The 18,778-nt window shown below is 47.0% G+C and overlaps 1 protein-coding gene across 4 annotated transcripts in view; it reads right to left on the bottom strand.

Moving 5' to 3' along the window:
- Positions 1-18,778, bottom strand: part of Srgap3 (SLIT-ROBO Rho GTPase activating protein 3) — a 229,499-nt gene that overhangs the window by 53,064 nt on the left and 157,657 nt on the right. For all 4 annotated transcript variants that reach the window (XM_087904445.1, XM_048438547.3, XM_048438548.3 and 1 more), the window contains exons 5-8: positions 9,101-9,286; positions 5,143-5,271; positions 3,612-3,833; positions 1,201-1,302 (exon numbers count right to left, since the gene is read on the bottom strand). In XM_087904445.1, coding sequence (XP_087760571.1) covers positions 1,201-1,302; positions 3,612-3,833; positions 5,143-5,271; positions 9,101-9,286 — 639 coding nt within the window. The remainder of the gene's footprint in view (positions 1-1,200; positions 1,303-3,611; positions 3,834-5,142; positions 5,272-9,100; positions 9,287-18,778) is intronic.

Raw genomic sequence — 18,778 nt, 5'->3', positions numbered from 1 at the left:
AAAACTATGAGGCTGTGTTTCTTTGATTTATTCTCTAGAATAATGTTTAGCATGTATTGTGTGAATAAATATTACATAAATAAATACTTGGTGAATAAATAAATGACTAAATCAAAATCAATTCTTTTTTTTCCAACACAGATTGCCGGAAGCTGATTCAAGGATAAGCATACCCAAGCCCATCCACAGCCCACAGAGAGGCTATGTGCCTCATTCTCCTCCTTGTGGCCCTGATTTCCATTTGAATTCCATTAATGACATACATGTGAACCATTTAAAATCCTTTGGGGAGGGGGGAGACAGAAGATAAACAGAAGGAAAGTAAGCCTTCTATCTCCCAAGCCAGGTTTAAAAGACAAGTCAGTTTGTCTTCTTGTGACCTTCCTTAGACCTGTTTTAATTTGTGATAGCTCTGTTCTAGCTCTGCCCTTTGTAGAGGACAGACATAACTGTCTTTGCTGTCCACGATAGTCTGCATGACATTTGAAGACAGTGGCTATACCTTCTCACCTTCCACCATGACTACTTCTTGGGGATAAGTTTGTCATGCAACCTTGGGTGACACTGCCCAAATTCTGAGGTCCTTTCTCCAGGGCACTAGGGTTAGCTGGCATTCCTCTTCTGGGTGAGGTAGTTAGGTCTTAATAGGACACTGTTTACCTGGCCTCTTCAGTCCACATTAGGATGGACCCACCCAGTGTGATGCTGTGCCACACTAGCAATATGGGGGAACACTGGGCTGTGAGACTGACCCAAATGGCTTAAAGTTCAAAATATATTTAGGGCAGGCTGAGCTAACTATTTCATTGATTACTTTTAAATACTTACTCTGATTTCTGAGGATAATAATAGAAGCTTATTTCAGAGAATGAGGCGGAAAAGCATAAAGTCAATAGTAACCAGCAGTCATTCTACAGCTGAGATGGAACCAAGGGTCACATTTCAAAACATTTTTCCTGCGGACTTTTCTCTATGCCTGCAAATCTGTGATCATTCTAAACATAGAGTCCCACTTCCTCCTGTTTCCTTTTCATCTGAGATCTTGCAAGCATCTTTGGGCCATTAAAGATTTTCAGTGCAGGTATGCTGTGTGGTTGTGTAGACTCTCACCAATGGACTATTGTTTCCTGTGTATTCCAAGGCACGTGACTCACCAGCACAAGCTCCAGGGAACTAGACCCAGGGCAGCAGCTCACTCACCTCTTCGTTCTCAATCTTGAGAGTGGCCAGCCTGGACTGCAGCTGATGGTACCGCATAAGCAGCTCTGTCTGAACGGGCTGCTGTGCACTGACCTGGCAGACCTGCAGAGAGAAACATTGTCATTGGAGCTGCATGGAGCCAGAGTGGAGGCTATCATTAACATTCCATCCGGAGCCCAGGACACAGAACCAGCAAGGCAGAGAGACCTGCCCCAGGTCACCCATGTTGGACATAGCCAAGGCAGTACCAGGTGGGAACTAGGGTGCTCTTAATCCAGAGTCTACCCTCTTGCTGTGGCCGGTGTGGCTTCCCAGTCACAACCTTCTATATTCACACAGTAATTGCGGGCTTACAAAGACCTTTAACGTAATCTTGGCAAGCCAAACCAATTAATTGCAAGTCAAGAAGTTGTGGAATGAAAGCAACTGCTTGAACAGCCAGTAGCAAGTATAATGAAGCAGTTGACAAGTGATCCTGTCACCACAGGAATGCATAAAGCTATATCAGAGAGACAACCTGGACGCTCACACTGTTGGTCTTCTGCATCCACAAGTTTCATGGCCACAAGGACAGAAGCATACGTAGGAAGGAAGAACCAAACACCTGGACTGAATGTGGGCATGCGTTTTCTTTGTATAGCCCCCCAAACAATATAGGACAGCAACGTTGCACAACATGCAACGATATGCTAGATATGCTAAGCAATGCAAAGAGGATTTCAAGTCTGCAGGAGGCTGTGCCCAGGTTCTTTGTAACCACTGTGCTGTTTTATATAAGGTGCTCCATACCCTTGGACTTGGACATCCCCCATACATGCCCTGGAAGCAGTCACCCACAGATACCAAGAGCAGCTGAGCTATTCTTCCAGAGTCTTCCCTTCCAAAGGTGTTACCACCTATGGGCTAGGCTACCTGGCACACTGTGGGTTCTCACCCCTTCTAGGAACACAGCTAAGATCATGTAGGATAGTAAGGCTACTTGGTGAGTAGTTACTCACTGCTAACTGCTAACTAGGTAGCCAAACTTTACAGTAACCAGTTTGTCCCAGAATCTTCAGTCACAGGTGACAGGCAAGCCAAAGGGCAGAACAGAACAGGAAGATGCCTCAGGAAGAGTGGTGTCACCTAGTAGAAATCCTCTCTTGTGCAAATTAAGGAAGTGGGCAAAGCCATATAGAGGGTGCAGTTGCCCTCTTCTAAGCTGTCTCCTGTCCCTCCCCAGAAGCAGATGATACACACGGTTCAGCTGATCTCCCCCTAGCCTTCCAAGACTGGCTGGTTCTACTCGCCTGTGATTCTGCACCCACCTGCTCCCAACTGCTAGAGGGAAAATGATCCAGGAAAGTATGGGGAGTTATCTTCTACATGGGGACAGTGGACACTGTCATGCCATCTGCACTCTCTGTTTGTTTGTTTTCCTCTCCAGACCTCAGCAAGGGTCTGTGCAGCACAAACAGGGAAGGAAAGTCAGTTGTCTGATGTGTAAAATGGTCATAGTGCTGTAGGGCATCAGATGAGGACATCTAAGGTCTAAGAAGACAGGAGACTGTTTCTAGGCAGACTGGAGCATCCTTGAAGTCTCCTAAACACATCAAAGAGAGAGCCTAAGGAAAGCCAAGGCCCTACAGTTCTATAGATGGTGACATTAACCAGCAAGACAAGAAGACCATTTGAAGAAGCTCATGAGCTAAGAGCTGACCCTAGGCCTCTGTGGTAAATAAACGGCATATGTACTTGAGGTTTTTTTTTTTTCCCTCATCCCACAATGCTGTAGGAGCATGGGAGAGAACAGAAGTAGTTAGTAACTATGATGCTAGCATGCCCTGCTTGAGGCATAGAAAACTTATTCTCAAAGTCATGTATAAGCGGCATTTGGAGGCGGGGCTGCCGGGAAGTGATTAGGATTAGAAGACGTGGGGAGGATAAGGGCACCAAAGGCTTCATCAGAAGTGGAAGGAAAGCAGACTGAAGCTGCACACTTGCTGTGCCGTGCCGGGTGGTAACCACACCATGTCCCTAAACAACAGGATGACCCTTATGAGATGCCGAGCAGATGCTGGCACTCTGCTTTTGGACTCCCTAGCTCTCCTCCCTGGGAGCTGAAGAAGCTTCTATTCCAGCGCCGCTCAACCCTCCTAATGCTGCAACTTAAAACAGTTCTTCATGTTGGTGATCCCTCCAAATCATAAAAATTATCTTGATGCTACTTCATAACTGTAATTTTGCTACTGTTAAGAATCACAATACAACTATTTTTGGAGATAGATGTTTAGCAAAGGGGTCATGACCCACACACAGGTTGAGAACCACTGTTCTAAATCTTTCTAAGTTATTCAGGCTTAGGTACTTTCTTACAGTAATGGAAACCAGACTCATATAGAACCCAAGCAGGGTTCTGGCAGGGAGCCTACCTCATCCCCCATGTGGGGCTGGAACTCAAACTTGAGCGGAGGGCAGAAGACCTGGCTGCACATGTCCATGACGGTGTGCTTGTCACTGCGGGAGTCCAGGTTGTCCACCGCATTCTCTATGACGTCCAGGCCCTCGTGGCGAGAGGTTTCTAGATTATATTCTGCTGAGAGGTAGGTCCGAAAGGTGCGGGCCAGACTGGCATGAAAGCCCAAATCACAGCACTTGGGGAAAGGCAAGGACAAAAGGTACAGGTGAGAGCTGGGGTGGTGACCCATGGTCACCTTTCAGTCCACAGCAGTTTGGAGTCCTGAACAAACCATATCACATCCCTCAGGGGGAGCTGAGAACTGAAATGTGGGTACCAACAGAGCTTCTTTCAGTTCCCCAGGCTCGCCACATTCTCTCATCTCTGGGCTTTCTCCATGCATGCTCTCTGTCTAGAATGTTCTCCATCACCCATTTAGTTTATAGGCCATTTCCTTCTGTTTTCCTTGATGCTCTCCAGACTGAGTTTTGGGCAGAGATGCACATCCCCCTGCCTCCCTTGCTGCTGTAATTGTCTACTAACATGCCCTAGGCAGGTGTGTCCCATGGGCCTGCTGGCTCTTGCCCACTGCTGAGACTCAAGTCCTAGTGCACAGTCAGGTGCTCGGCAAACATTTGGCAAGGGAACAGATGAAAAGGCTAAAAGCTGAAAGGAAAGTTAAGAGCAAGGAAAGAGGGGGATGTCTTTATGCCACAGGAAGGCTGAGCAGACTGCCCCCCACTTCTCCCCATGCCCTGACTTCCAGAATAGGATCTACAGGGTTGGAGAAGATGAATCCAGCAACCAGTACCGAACCTCTACTGAGCACCTACATGAATGGCTCCCCTACCTAACATGGGGAGAGGAGGGACAAGCGAAACAGTCCCAGTTCTGATGTAGGTGACACAGTCTCCCATCGCTGCCACTCACAACATCCTTCTTTAAGCCTGGTGTTCTCCAGGGAGCCCTGCACAGCCAGCTCCCCATAGACTCAGTGTTCTGCTCTTCGGTGATCAAACTCATTCCTCCCAGGAGAATTTCCCCATACCAAGAGATTCTGTACCACTCTCTCTCCAGTGATTTTCCCAAGGTGTATACCTGATTGATTGGACCCAGGGGTTCTGAATGAGTGGCCCCCTCTCCTTCTCCATACCAGCAGCCTCTAAGGGTGTGAACTGTATACAGTTTCCAGCTTCCTCCTACGTCTTCACACCCAGCAGAGGCTCTGGTTCACAGGAGAGAACTTGGGAAGTTGGTATTAGATATATGACTAATCAAGCTGGGGGAGGGGAGGCAGGGGGGAGCGGGATGGACCAGAACTCACTTCTATCTGTGGAAGGTATGATCACGAATTAGCTTATACTCCAGCCACAGACACTTCCAGTCCTTCCCCTCTAGCAGGGTTACAAAAGCTTGATCAGCTCACACGCCAGCTGAGGACCATGGCCAGCGCATGAGATGTTTCAGCCTGCATGGAGCCCCACCCAGCAACCCAGGTTGCTCACATCAATGAGATCGGACACATCATGGATGTAGTATTTGCTGATAGCTGCGTTGGTGGCTGCCAGATTCAGCAGGTAGTCATTGCGCGCCTTCGTGCACTTGAGCTTGTTCTCAGAATACTTGGCCTGCCTCTGGAGGGAGAAGAGGAAGATATCAAAGCCAAGCCAGGCAGAGGGAGGACCTATGGTCTCCATGGGAACCGTCTGACAGTGAGTCCCACCTCCCAGCTATGGGATGCTTCTGGGCCAAGGGAGTACTACTGAACCCTGAACTTAGCAATGCCCCTTGTCTAACACAGGTGCAGTCAGCAATGGCATCATTTGCTACCCAGCAGCTTTCAGGGGGTCTCTACCAGATGGGTTATAGATAAGATACCCCACCCTCAGTGCCCTCCACGGACTTCCCAAGCTGTTTTCAATGCCCCAGAGGTCCTCCAAGACAAGGCTTGTAGCCACCATTCCAGGTCACCATTCCAGCCCCATCTTTCTGCATGTTCCCCTTCGGTCACCTAACCTCCTTTGTCATCTTCAAGAGACCAAGTTCATTTCTGCTTGGAGTCCTTCAGATTCCTTATAAGTCACATTCCTGAACCTCTATGTGGTCCGTTCCTTGATGTCACTCAGGTCCTTACCCAAAGTGATAGCCACATTAGGTACTAATGATGGCCTTGTCTGATATGTCTCTTGCATCTCTACTCCCCTCCCCTTGCCCTGTGATGTGTTCATAAGCTTTGTTTATTCGTTGCTCACTGGTACTCCCATGAGAAAGTGAACTCCATGAAGGCAGTGTCATGACTTGCCTTGCTTGTGGGTGGTGGATCTGTAGCACCCCAAAACGGAGCAGCTAAAGTAAGTCTTGGATCATTTTTAAGGAAGTGGGAAAGGGAGGGAGAAGAGAAAAAGAAAAGAATGGAGCGAGTCTGGCTCCAAATGGCAGAAGGAATGGGGTAGAGTACCCAGAATTTTGGCAAAGTTGCTTTTGTCCTGGGCCAGTCCAAAAGGGAGGAGCTCAAGCAGGCACAGTGGACAACTGCCCCTGCCCTTTTCAGTCTGGTGAGTCTTGGCACGGGGTCTCTTTAAAGAAACTGTGCCTTCTTACTTCAGCTAGCTACTCTTTCCCATGTCCCATCCCACGTGGGATCTAGCTTTGGAGTAGGACCAGTCCCCAACCCAACCTTGTAATTCTTCTCAGGCATCTTAGGTCCTCTCACTGTGGGACCACTCAGCACATGTCCCCTGGACCTCATGTCCTGTGCCAGTCAGGCATCCATCCATAGAAAGTCTGAACACTCCTTACCCTATCTGGGGACCCATTATGACCTTGAGACCGCTTTCCTGGCTTGACTCACTTTTATAACGAAAAGGACAATCATGGCATCTTAGCTGAACTCATCTATTTATAGGCGAGGAAATGAGAGCTGAAGAAGAAACTTGCCCAGGAGCCACGTGGTTCATTAGCATATGGCTGCACCAGGAATGAGCCTTCAGCATCCCAGCCAGTATCTTTCCATCCCAGCATTTCCTCCTGAGAGAAACCTTGGACCAGTGAGCAGTCACCTGTCACCTCCTCTACCTCAGATGTGGAATACCAACAATCTACTTCCTGTGTCCATGGGTGTGTCTAATCTGGACATTTTACGTAAGTTCATTTGCATACTTTATGGTCTTTATGTTTGTCTTCTTTCACTTAGCATGATGTCTTTGGGGTTCATCCCCATTGTGGCATGTGATCGGGACTTCATTCCTTTTCATGGCTGAGTTATGTTCATCAGAAGCTGAATCTTCGAGTTGTTTCCATGCTTTGGTTACTATGAACAGTGCTACTGTAAATATGCACATACAAATTTTCAGACAAATATGTTTTCATGCCTCTGGGGCAGATACCCAGGAGTGGCACAACTAAGTCACATGGTAGCCTGGTCCATGGAGATCTCACATCTGAAGGGCTGCCAGATGGCTTGCCACTGCGACGGAACCACTCGCATACACAACCCGCCTCTGACAGCAGTGCAAGATTTCCTTATTTCCATATCCTCATCCCTGCTTTCTCCTGCCAGCCTTTTATCCTGGTCCTTGGGGGAGCCATGGAGCACTATTGTACTGTGGTTTTCATTTGCACTTCCTTCATTGCTAATGATGCTGGGCAAATTGCTCTGTGTTTACCGACCACCTAGACAGGTTCTTAAGAACTGTCTATTCTGTGAGATGGCTCAGCAGTTAAGAGTGCTGGTTCTTTTTCTAGAGGACCCAGGTTCAATTCATAGTGGCTCACAAGTGTCTGTAAGTCCAGTACCAGGGGATCCCCTTCTAGTCTCTGAGGGCATCATGTATAAAAGTGGGGCATTTACATACATGCTGACAAAACACTACATACAATAAAATAATAATAATAATAATAATGTCTATTCCAATTTCTTGCACATCTTGGTATTAAGTCTTTGACTGGATTTTGTATTTCCCTCACTTTCAAAAATTATACCAGTACACACACACACACACACACACACACACACACACACACACACTTTCATATGCTTCCCACTTTACCCAGGTTCTGTTACACTTTGTTCCTACCCAGTCTATAATTTCTGGAGCTAACGGATCCTGTAATCATAGAATTAGACCCGTAGAGGAGCAGACAAACATCTGATGTAATGGCTTGCACGCAGAAGAACTCTGCAAATGTTTCCTGGCTGCGGGGAGCAGATGGATACAGAGTGTTCAGCAAGAAGATCATAGCCTTTGAAGAGAAAGAGTTAGCAGCCACAGATGGGGCCTGCCCTGCAAAACTCCCTGGCCATAGCAGACATCCTTAAGTGATCTCAGCACCTTTTCAACTAAGCTTTGAGAAGGTTTCAGGAGACCCAACAGTGCACTCTGGTCAGCCGTTATCAATATAGTAGAGCCATCGTGAGCAATAAGATTGATTTATCAGATTTGAAAACTGAAGGTCAGGGAGACTGCTAATACAGCATGGAAAAATCCCAGCTGAGAGGCTGGGGGAGAGGCTCGTGGGGAAAGTGCTGGTTCTATATGCATAAAGACCTGCTTGGATCCTTAGCACCCATGTGAAAACTGAACTCAGGTCCATAACCCCAGAGCTGGGGGAGGGGTAGAGATAGGAGACTCCTGGGGCTTGATGGCCAGCCAATCTAGCCAATCAGTGCACGACAGGTTCAGAGATAGAGACCCTGCCTCAAAGAGTAAGGCAGAGCGAGCAAGAGAGGAGGATACTTGATGTCAGCCTCTGGCCTCTGCATACCTGCACACAGGTGAGGAGCACACTGGCATACAAATGTGTACATACTAGCACGCAACACACAGAAGGAAGCAAACAAACCAACCCCAGGCTATCAGACTCAAAATCGTGAGCTCTCTCCATCACACCTACGAAAAGGTTTTGTGGCACCCATACACATTGATTCTGGAGCTATGGTCTTCAGACAATTTCACAGCAGGCCTGTGATGGCTCTAACTGTTAACTTAACACAATCTGGAATGACCTGGGAAGAGAATCTCAATGAGGAACTGTCTACACTGGGTTGGACTCTGGGCATGCCTGTAAGACATTGTTTTAATTGAGTGACGTGAAATAGGAAGACCCATCCTGAATGTGTGGGGCACTCTTTCATTGACTGGGTCCTGAACTTTGTTAAGTGAATACGGCCAGCTTAGCATAGGCAAGCAATCGAGTGAGCGAGCGTGTTCATTTCTCTCTGCTCTTGACTGTGGCTGCGATATGACAAGCCGTTTTCAGGATGCCCCTGCTGTTATGGACTGCAACCCGGAACAGTAAGCTAAAGTAAACTCTTTTCTCCCCTTAGGTGGCTTCTTGTCAGACTATTTAATCATGGCAGCACAAACAGAACCAGGACAGGCCCCTTCATGCAAAGGGGAAGGTAAGTCTGTAGCTGTGTGCATGGCTCTCTTCTTTGTGTCTTGGCCCATTTCTCCCACTCACCTTCTCCTTCATCTTCTCAATCTTCTTCACAGAGCTGCGGCGCTGGGGCCGGTCCTCGTGCCGGAGCAGGTTCATGCTGAGGTCTCCTGATTTGTTGAACTGTTTTTCCTCCTGCCTCTCAGCCTCCTTCAGCTTGCTTTCTGCGCTGATGCTCTCCGCGTGGTACATGTGGTAAGTCTTCATGACCTGGGGACACATGCGTACAAGAAACCAGTAGCCTGTTATGGCTCAGCGTGGTCCATCCTGTGGTCCCTGGCCCCACTTCAAACTCCACATAGCTTAATTGCTTTACTTCTGCTCAGACTGCCTGAGGGCTGGAGATGAAGATGCTCCTCAGGTACACTGACTTGATCACAAGTGACAGCAGCATCACCCTCTTCTTCATTCCCATCATCCACGTCACCAAGTCCCTGCTAAGTGTCAAGCACGAGCTAATAAACAGGAAATGCAGAAGAGCCACCGCAGCCCACAGGTGGCAAGTCAAGTTGGGCCCTTGTTGGCTGTCATCTCTAGTCCTGCTAGATGTAGCCCTTCTATCCTTCCTCCTCATCTCTACCCCCAAGTCAGTGGGAAAGCCCTTAAAATGGGCTTTGCAAGCTGCCTTGTTGTGTAACCTAATAGATACTCTGTGGTCCCTGGAATACATTCAGCCGTGGCTATACAAAGAATCCCAACAAAGCAAATTGCACTCTGCTACTCGTCTCCTATAACAAAACAGGATATGATGATAACAGGGGGAATTCTGAGCCCCAAGTTCCATCCTGAACCCTTTCTAAACTTGCCAAGTGTCCTATGAATGAGAAATGAAGTTAGCGTTTCCTCTCGGAACTTAATGGAGACTTTTCTGCAGCCCACCCGCCTGGCTCTCTTGCAATTTACCCCAAAGCCACAAGAACCCACTTCTCTCTGATTTCATCCATTCTAGGATGCCGGTTCTGGTAAACTCTTGCAAACCCCCACAGCCCATAAAGAGTTCTTACTGGTACATGCTTGACATCTAGTGGCCACAAGGAATGACTGCAGCCTTAAGAGGTGAGCAAGGAGGTCCTGTTGTTCCCAAGGGTCGTTTGGCCATAACTGATGCAGAGAGCATGTAGTCAAGAACTGGAAATACCTACTTCGGTCCTCTTGGGGTTCCTACCTCCCCGTGTGATGCTCCCCCATCCCTCTTCGCTCAGAGGCACTCAGCTCTGTGGTTTTGCTGGCATGTTGCTAACTGCTGTCTGGATCTAGACACACACACCCTTCTGGGATTAGTGATGATTGCTACATCGACTTCTCTACATCAGCTCCTCTCAGCAGCAGCCTATCATCTGCACTGTACGGGTGGTGGGGGAAGCGTTTCTCTGTATGTCTAGATCAGGGATTCTCAACCTGTGGGTCGGGACCGCTTTTGGGGGAGGGTCAGACAACCCTTTCACAGGATTCACCCAAGACCATCAGAAAACACAGATATCTACATTTTGATTCATAACAGTAGTAAAATTACAGTTAAGATGTAGCAACAAAAATAATTTTATGGTTGGGTCACCGCAACATGAGGAACTGTTTTGAAAGGTAGAGAACCACTGCCTAGAACATCTGCTCAGTCATTCATGTGTGTATCTGTCTAATGCTGCAGGGTGCAGTCCCAGCGGGGTGCTCCCACATCCCACCATTTTCCTTCGCCTCAGTCCCCACCACCATTGCCTAATTTTCTTTCACTCCTCTTGAACCACACAGTATTCCTTCTGTGCCCAACAAGCAAACTTCCTAAAGTTCCCATGCACAAAGAATAGAGTCCTGAGAACCTGGGGCCCAGCTGCCCGTGATCCCATTGAATCCTGATCCCAAAGATAATAGGGAATTCATTTATACAGGGTGACATGTCAGACAGCTGCTACTGCAGAACTTATTTGCAGACCACTCTGAAACAAGTTTATTTACACCGGAACCCTCAATGGTTGCCTTTATTTAATTACAGTTATCCTTTGGTATTCATGAAGGACTGGTTCTCAGAAACTCCCCCGCGGATGCCAAAATCTGCAAATGCTCACCTCTTACATAAAACCGTGTAAAGCCTGAGTCCTTCTGCAGACTTTATGTTACCTCCAGGTCACTTGTAATAAATGTTATATAATAGATGCCATACTGCGCTGAGAATAATTATAAGGACAAAGTCTGTCCATACTTAGTGTAGACATTTTTTACTGAATATTCCCTGAAGTTTCCTGAATATTTCCGCAGATGCAAAACTGACAGATACCCAGAGCCAACTGGGCTGAAACACTGGCTTCACTGGGGAAGGACTTCAGTTTAAGAGACTAAAGAGCCTGCTTGATGTTGTCAATTCAGGATGTGTTAAGTCGTATTTAAGTTTATCTGGTAATTCAGAGTTTACAAACATCTTCCAGTTATCTGCTTCGATGGAAGGAGCATTTCAAACCATCCTCAGCCCACTCTAGGAGGCAGTGTGATATCAATTAAAAGGGCAGCAGCAGTTAAGATTTACTGAGCACTTCCTACAGGCTGAGCCTTTTCTAAGCTCTCTCTGTACATACCACACTGTTTCTCACAAAAACCCATGGAGTTAAGGCTCACAGCCAAGATGGCTGACTCCCTGTGGGAGTCTAACGGGCACAAGTTTGCAGCTCCCCTTTGGTACATCTTCCTCTATCATGCAAAGGGATGGCAGGATCCTAAAGCTCACAGGGATTCAGAAGAACTTGGAGTCTCAATCATGCTGCTACACCCAAGGTGTCTATGGATAGGATGTGTGTCTTCATGCCTTCCTGGTGATGTTCAGACAGGGGCAGGCATAGGTAGTTTAGAAATAGAGGTGCAAAGTGATTGGCCTTTGACAGCCATACACTAGGATAGGGTGCGTGCGTGTGAGTGTGTGTGTGTGTGTATGTGTGTGTGTTACCCAGAGGCCTCCATCCCACATGATACCTAGCATAGCGGTTCTAGAAAACAGCCTCAAAGGGACACATAAGCTGGGACATTATCTTGGACTCGTGTGTTCTCAGAATGTAAGACCCAGGAGGTCCTCTAGGGATCTCAGTGTAGTAATCCCTCATTCAAAGAAACTGAGACCAGAGGCTGGGTCTTTTGATCTGGTAATCATGCTATCTTTTGCTGTATTCACATGCCTTTCCCAGTTTTCCAGACGCCCAGATCATGAAGGAAGGGTGGTGGAGATCTGTTAGACCGTCATTTAAATGCAAAAGATAACAGAGAACTTGGAAGTCAATAGCATCCATACGGGAGAATTCTTTATAAGACATCAAGAGGATCAGTTGCTAGGAAACATTTTCTCAAAGATGCAGTCAAAGTGTAACTTGATCCTCCGGTAGGGCCAACCTAAGGAACCTGGACCTCTGCCTGCAGCATTTGAATGTGGGTGAACCCCTGGGCTAAGCCATTACAAAGACATCCAAAAAAGAAGGGAAGTTCTACAATGTGTGTGACCTCCCACTGAAGTGACTCTCTGCTCTATAGAACTTGATCTCTACGTCCACTTGTTCATTTTTCCTGTACAGAGGCTATCTTCTCCCAACTAGAATGAAAAGTCCTGAGGTAGGCTCTGGCCTCAGGGACTAGATCACAGCAGACCGCTATCAGCTGTCACTGTATATCTGTAAGCTTGCATGAATGTGTAGATGGATATGGTTGAATAGACGGGTAGGTGGAAGGAAGGAGGAATGCATGGGTGGGAGGTGGACGAGAAAGGGATGAAAGAGAGGAGAAAGGAGGGAAGGAAGGTAAAATGGGTACTATCCAGTTGGTTCTACTCATTTTGATCTGATGACACTATTTGTGGATAAGGAGAAGTTATATCCTTTGTCATTAAATCCCAATTAGATACTTCTTAGGTAGTTGTTACTATATTAGACACTATACCAGAAAATACTGCAGAGTATAAGACTAGAGTCTAACAGAATATGCACTATGGTGGGAACGTGAACAGTGATACTAGCTACTATCAGAGAATCACAGAACGTGGTCAGAGCTGTGATGTGGGAGTGTGGGCTCTGCAGGAATCCTTCCTGGGAAGTGATAGCTAAACAAGCCCTGAAAAAGGAGCTGCTGTCACCTGCATCAACAGGGCTCGAGGCACGGATGGGTGCTTTAGACAGAGAGCCATTAGCCCAAGAGAAGCAGGAGCTGAACAGGGCTGAGAAATAGCTGATGTATAGAAAAATACCAGGTGACTGGTCATCAGAGCCACTGCCTTCCCCTTCCCCTCCTCGCCCTGCTGTCCCCACAGTGCACATTTGTTGTTTTTCTCTGCCTGGGATCATCTAGTCCTCCTCCAAGAACAGTTTCCTGATTTTATTCGAGGAAACCCCCAAAATTCCCCTCCATTATTCTCAGTTCCATGGAGTTCATGGGAAACTGACATGACCTTCTATCTTGGCAGTGGCCATGAGACCCAGGCCTGGACAATTGGCAAACATCATTTCAATCCGTTCATAGGGATGGGGGCTAACAATCTAAGCCAAACCAATTGGATGGTACCTGATTTGAAATACTGAGAAGTGCATGGCACTGTGGTATTAGGAGGAGGGTAGCAGGTTAGGAGGGGGAAACTTGACAGGAGAAGCTCACACAGAGGAAAATGAGACAAAAAGGAGCTAAATACTGGCTCCCAAATAAGGAAAGAAGGAAGAAAGGAAGGATGGATGAGTGGATTAGTGGGTAGATAGACGATGCACAATGAATGGGTAGATTATAGAGGATGGATGGGTGGATGGATGATGGATGGATGGATTGAGAAAGAGGAAAGAAAGAAAGAAAGAAAGAAAGAAAGAAAGAAAGAAAGAAAGAAAGAAAGAAAGAAACAAAGAAAGAAAGGAGGAAAGGAAGGAGGAAAGGAAGGAAGGAAGAAAGGAAGGAAGGGAAGAAAGAAGGAAACAAGCCAAGTTCTCCTGCCTTAGAGCTAGTGAGCAAACTGGAGAGGAAAGAGAGCTACACTTCACTGTGATTAAATATTTACCATTACACCTAATGTCCTCAAAATATTATAGTATAGATAACAGAGAAAGCCTCTGTCCTCAAAGTACACACTGTATTGGTGAGTTGGTCATGACATGATAGACAAGTCCCCGGCTGGGTTCAGATATGCCTGAGCCACCAAAAGATTGACAAGTTCACATAATTGGTGCTGTGGTGTGACTGGGTCCCCAAAATTTGTGACATTAGAAAATCAGTCCCAGTGCGATCATGTCGAGAGGTGACTAATGTGGCCATTGCTTGAGTAGGTTGGCTATTGTAAGCTGGTTATGAATGTAATGTGTCATAAGATGGATTCAGACTCCTCGCACTGTCCGTGGTGGCCCTTTCATGGCCTCCCGTTTCCTGCCACAGATGGCATAGCCTGAAAGCACTCACCAGGACCCGGTGCCATGTTCATGGACCTCCCGAATCATAGAGCTTACACCAAATAGCATCTATTTCTTAGTAGATCACCTATCTAGCCTCAGATACTCAGTTACAGCACCACTAAACACTAAAACAGCTGGTCTACACTGGATTCCTGTCCCTTGCCAATAATTGAGTCCCCAAAGGCAGATTTTTTTCCCTTGGAGCTCCTGATCCCAACTGATCAAGCTTAGGGCAATGACTCGTGAACAACGCTGACTGGCAGAGCACAGGCTCCTCCCACATGCCAACAGTTTCCCCCCTGCTGTTTCTTGTGGCCACTGTGCCGCCCCCTCATGCTCTGCCAAATGCCATCTCTTCTCTGTTGACTTTCCGCTCAAAGATTTCATCAAGCCAGCTCACGTCTCACCTTCCCTCACACTGGGTCAGATCCCCACAAAGGAGTTCTCTTCGGTGTCTAACCACATCTCGTTATCCACACACAGATAAGCAGCAACAGGTACATCCGTGGCTGAGCGAGCATCCCACAGGACAGGTGGAAGAGGTGAGAAGGCCACCGAGAGAGAAACCTCACCTGACAGAGGGATCTCACTCTGAGTCTAGACTAGCTCATCACGTGATCCCTCATGGACGGGGTGGTATAAAGGCAGAAATGCAAACAAACAAAAGCCCTCCAAATGCCAGAACCTCGGTCCTTCGTTCCTTTGGATGGGGTGACCGAGAACCCAGGCTAGTTGACTGTGTAGGGTCGGGGCTTCCCCATACGCGATAGAGACATCATTCATGTAAACAAGATGGTTCTCAGAGTCCCTTGTGTGTTACGAGAACCCCCTTCAATGCTCTTGGGACCCTTGTGGTGCAGGTGGGAAAGCCACTTGGGAACTAAGCCTCACACTGATGCATTTTGAGTGCTCGTCTCTGACCGCAGCCCCCCAACAAGTGAGTGAGACTAAACGGATGGCAGTAGCAAACGGCTTCTGGTATACCAGGCTGCCTTTCGCTGCCCAGGTGAGCAACGTCATCTTCTAAAGCCTGTCTATGGAAGCCCAGTTAGCCCTCTGCACCAAGATTTCCACTCCCCCATCAACCCTCTGCAGACCAAAAATATTCAGAAACTGCTTGCACCCCTACTCAGCACGGACATTTGTATCCCCTGTTGCTATCCCCTAAAGAATAGAGCATCACACCTGTCAGTATAGTGTCTACTTCCACTGAGCAGATTTTGGCATCTGTGGCGGTCCTGAAAACAGTCTCCTGTTATTACTTAGGGACAACTATAGTTGGCAGGTATTTATATGATCAGATAATATATTTCCTTAAGACACTCAGAGATGGGGCTTAAGCCTAGGGACTCTACCACAGGCTCGGCCACTCCCCAGCTGGGTGATCTCTGGCTTGCTGTCTGACTCTTCTGTGCCTCAGACCCACCATCTACCCTAATATTATGAATGCCTCCTCCTTCCAAAGGTCATGGTGGGATCCAAACAGAATCAGTACAACAGGAGCATTAAGACCAGCACCTAGCCTGTGGCCAGCCCCGGATGTGAAGGGAGAAATAATGGGAAGGGTGTGCGAGGACAGCGGCTTCCACTCATGGGAACTGGGTGTGTGAGGCATGTCGGATGGGTGCACTGACTTGGAAAAAATAGCTCTGGAAGGAGACCCCACTAACAAGACGCCAGTAACCTAGCAACTGAGGTGGTGTGGGGGCAGGGAGGGAGAGAGCCATGCAATGGGAGACTTCCTGCTATGCCTCTTTCTGTAGCAGTCTAATTATTGCTGTTTTTACTGTTTATGGAGAATCTATATTAATCTATTTCTAAACTTTAAAAAAATGAAGCCTGTTTTTTTCCCATTTGTATGTGTGCGTGTACATATGCATACATATTTGCATATGTGAACATACTGGAGCCTGAGGTTGATAGTAGCCAACACTCTCCCACTAATTCAATGAGGCAGGGATTCTCAATCAAATCCAGAGCTCTCTGATAGCCATTGAGCTCTTCATCCATCTCCAGAAGGGAAGCTGGAAAAAACCGTGTGTTCCCAGTAAGAGGAATCAGGGGCTCGCCTGGCAGGACTTATAAAGCCTGTGCTTTTGCCAGTGTACAAGGCTGCTTTTCCACTCATTAATTAGGACAGGGAGAATTTACAGAAAGGAAGAAGGGGGCTGGATTTGGACAATTTAAAGAAAAGTATTCAATTAGTTAAAGGGCCCAATGGCATGTAGAAATGATGAAGGTTATATTTAAAGGTCATTCTAGAAGATGCAGGGGGCTCTTTGGCCAGCTAACCTAGCCTCCTTGGTGAGCTCCAGGCTGGTGAGGGATCCTGTATCAAAAAAAAAGTGAAAGGTCCCCGAGGAATGACACCTGAGGTTATTTTCTGTCTTATATATGTGTGCCCACACATGTACATGCACATACATATGTACTGTCTCTCTCTCTCACACACACACACACATACACACACACACACACAGAGAGAGAGAGAGAGAAAGAGAGAGAGAGAGAGAGAGAGAGAGCTGGGACTAGAACTCAGGTTCGGTGAGGCCCTCTACACTACCCCATCAGGAAAGAGACAACATTACAAATATTTTCCTGGAGGCTCAGAGTGGATTTCATACCCTGAGTCTGACACACAACCAAATCCAGTTTGAATCTGCACAAGGTACAGCTTATTCATTATTCTAGTTAGTATCTTTAGTCATCAGCTGCTGCTTGGTGTGGACACCTGAAGTCCTCTCCATTTTGCTCTCAACAAGGAAACGATGTTCCTCAGGCAGCCAGGGCAGAGTGACTGGGCACAAGGTGGGGACTGAAGAGGCCTGCCCAGGGTACCAATCAGTTACCAAACAACAGCTGGATCTCATGACCAAGAAATACAGTGAAACCCTAAATGTAATTTTAGCTGACATTTGTTGTTTTGGTTTGTTTTTGTGTCTTTGGAAGGACAGCACCATGGTCCACAATCTCACTCTGTGTTCTTCTTTCCTTTTGAGTAAATATGTGACCAAAGTCTAGAACATGGGGTGCTGATGGGAGCTCAGAGAAGAGAAGGACTTGACAGACCGAGGATAGAATTGATCGCCATCATCACTGCCCACAGCAGGGCCCCTAAGCAGACAACTTCTTCCACTGAGCATTGAGAAGGAAAATAATGGGGCTGACTGCATAGTTCTTCTCTACCGCATTCATTCCTTAGTTACTACGCCTGTGAGACTAGGGCTGGGGAACAGAGGGAGCTGGGAAGATGTGTGTTACCTGGATATGAAGTAGAAACCTCTAGCACTGAAGCCCAGGAAGTCCCTAATGCTCCCAGAAGCTGGGTGGCTGTGACTGACAGCTGGACATTGCTCAGGCATGGCTTTAGCACTGTGGCTAGAGAAAAACAGGGAGTGTATTTTTCTATCTCATGACCTGGGGCCTGGATGTAACTTGCTTTGAGCATTAGCAAAAGTGGTTACTAGCAGAAATTTGTCCACTCTCTTTGGGTTCCTTTATTTTAATCATCCAGAAGACCGCCACCACATGACTGGCTACAACTGAACCCAGTACAAACCATCAACCCAGAGACTCACAAGCAACATGGTGGGTTTGAAGCCATTGAGTTTGGAAGCAATTTTCAAGAGAAGCAGCTGAGCAAGCAACGCACTCAGCTTCATGTTCTGTCTCCAGCGCACACATGCACTTTATCCTTGTCTGTATGCTCAAATCTAACCCTCCTTTCAGCAAAAACCCTTCACCTTCACTGTCTACACACCACTTCCTCATTCCTTTGCTCCAGTCAGAGCTACTGGAGCATCAAGGATGAGAAAGGTGCTGATAGAGATCAACTCTAAAATGTTCCCAGTTCCTGGACAGCAAAGATTCTCTGATACCACAGTGGGAAACCCTGAATTTAGGAATTAAACTGCACTTCTAAGTAACTGTGGTCAACCCTCAGTACCTATGGTGATGGTTTCAGGACACCCCTTCACACATATCCAGATATTAAATTCCATGTATGTTCAAATCCCTTATATAAATGGTACAGTGTTTGCAAAGAACCTACATACCCCTCTCCCTACTTTCAGATCATCTTAAGAGTCCTCATAGTACCTAACACAACGTTTTCATTGTAAATGACCATTACACTGTGCTGTGATGCCTAGGAAATAACAAGATATCCTCATGTGTTTAGTAACATACAGTATTTAAAAAACCATATTTTGACCCAAGGTTGGTTGAACCTATGTATGTTAGTTGGCTTTTTGTCACCATGGCAACGCTTGAGAGAAATTAAAGGAGGAAAGATTAATTTTGGTTCATGGTT

This window comes from Myodes glareolus, chromosome 3 (assembly GCF_982192425.1).
Source record: "Myodes glareolus chromosome 3, mMyoGla1.1, whole genome shotgun sequence".
NCBI classification, from domain to species: Eukaryota; Metazoa; Chordata; class Mammalia; order Rodentia; family Cricetidae; genus Myodes; species Myodes glareolus.
Note: the sequence above shows the minus strand (reverse complement) of the source record. Positions and strands in the feature narration are given on the sequence as shown.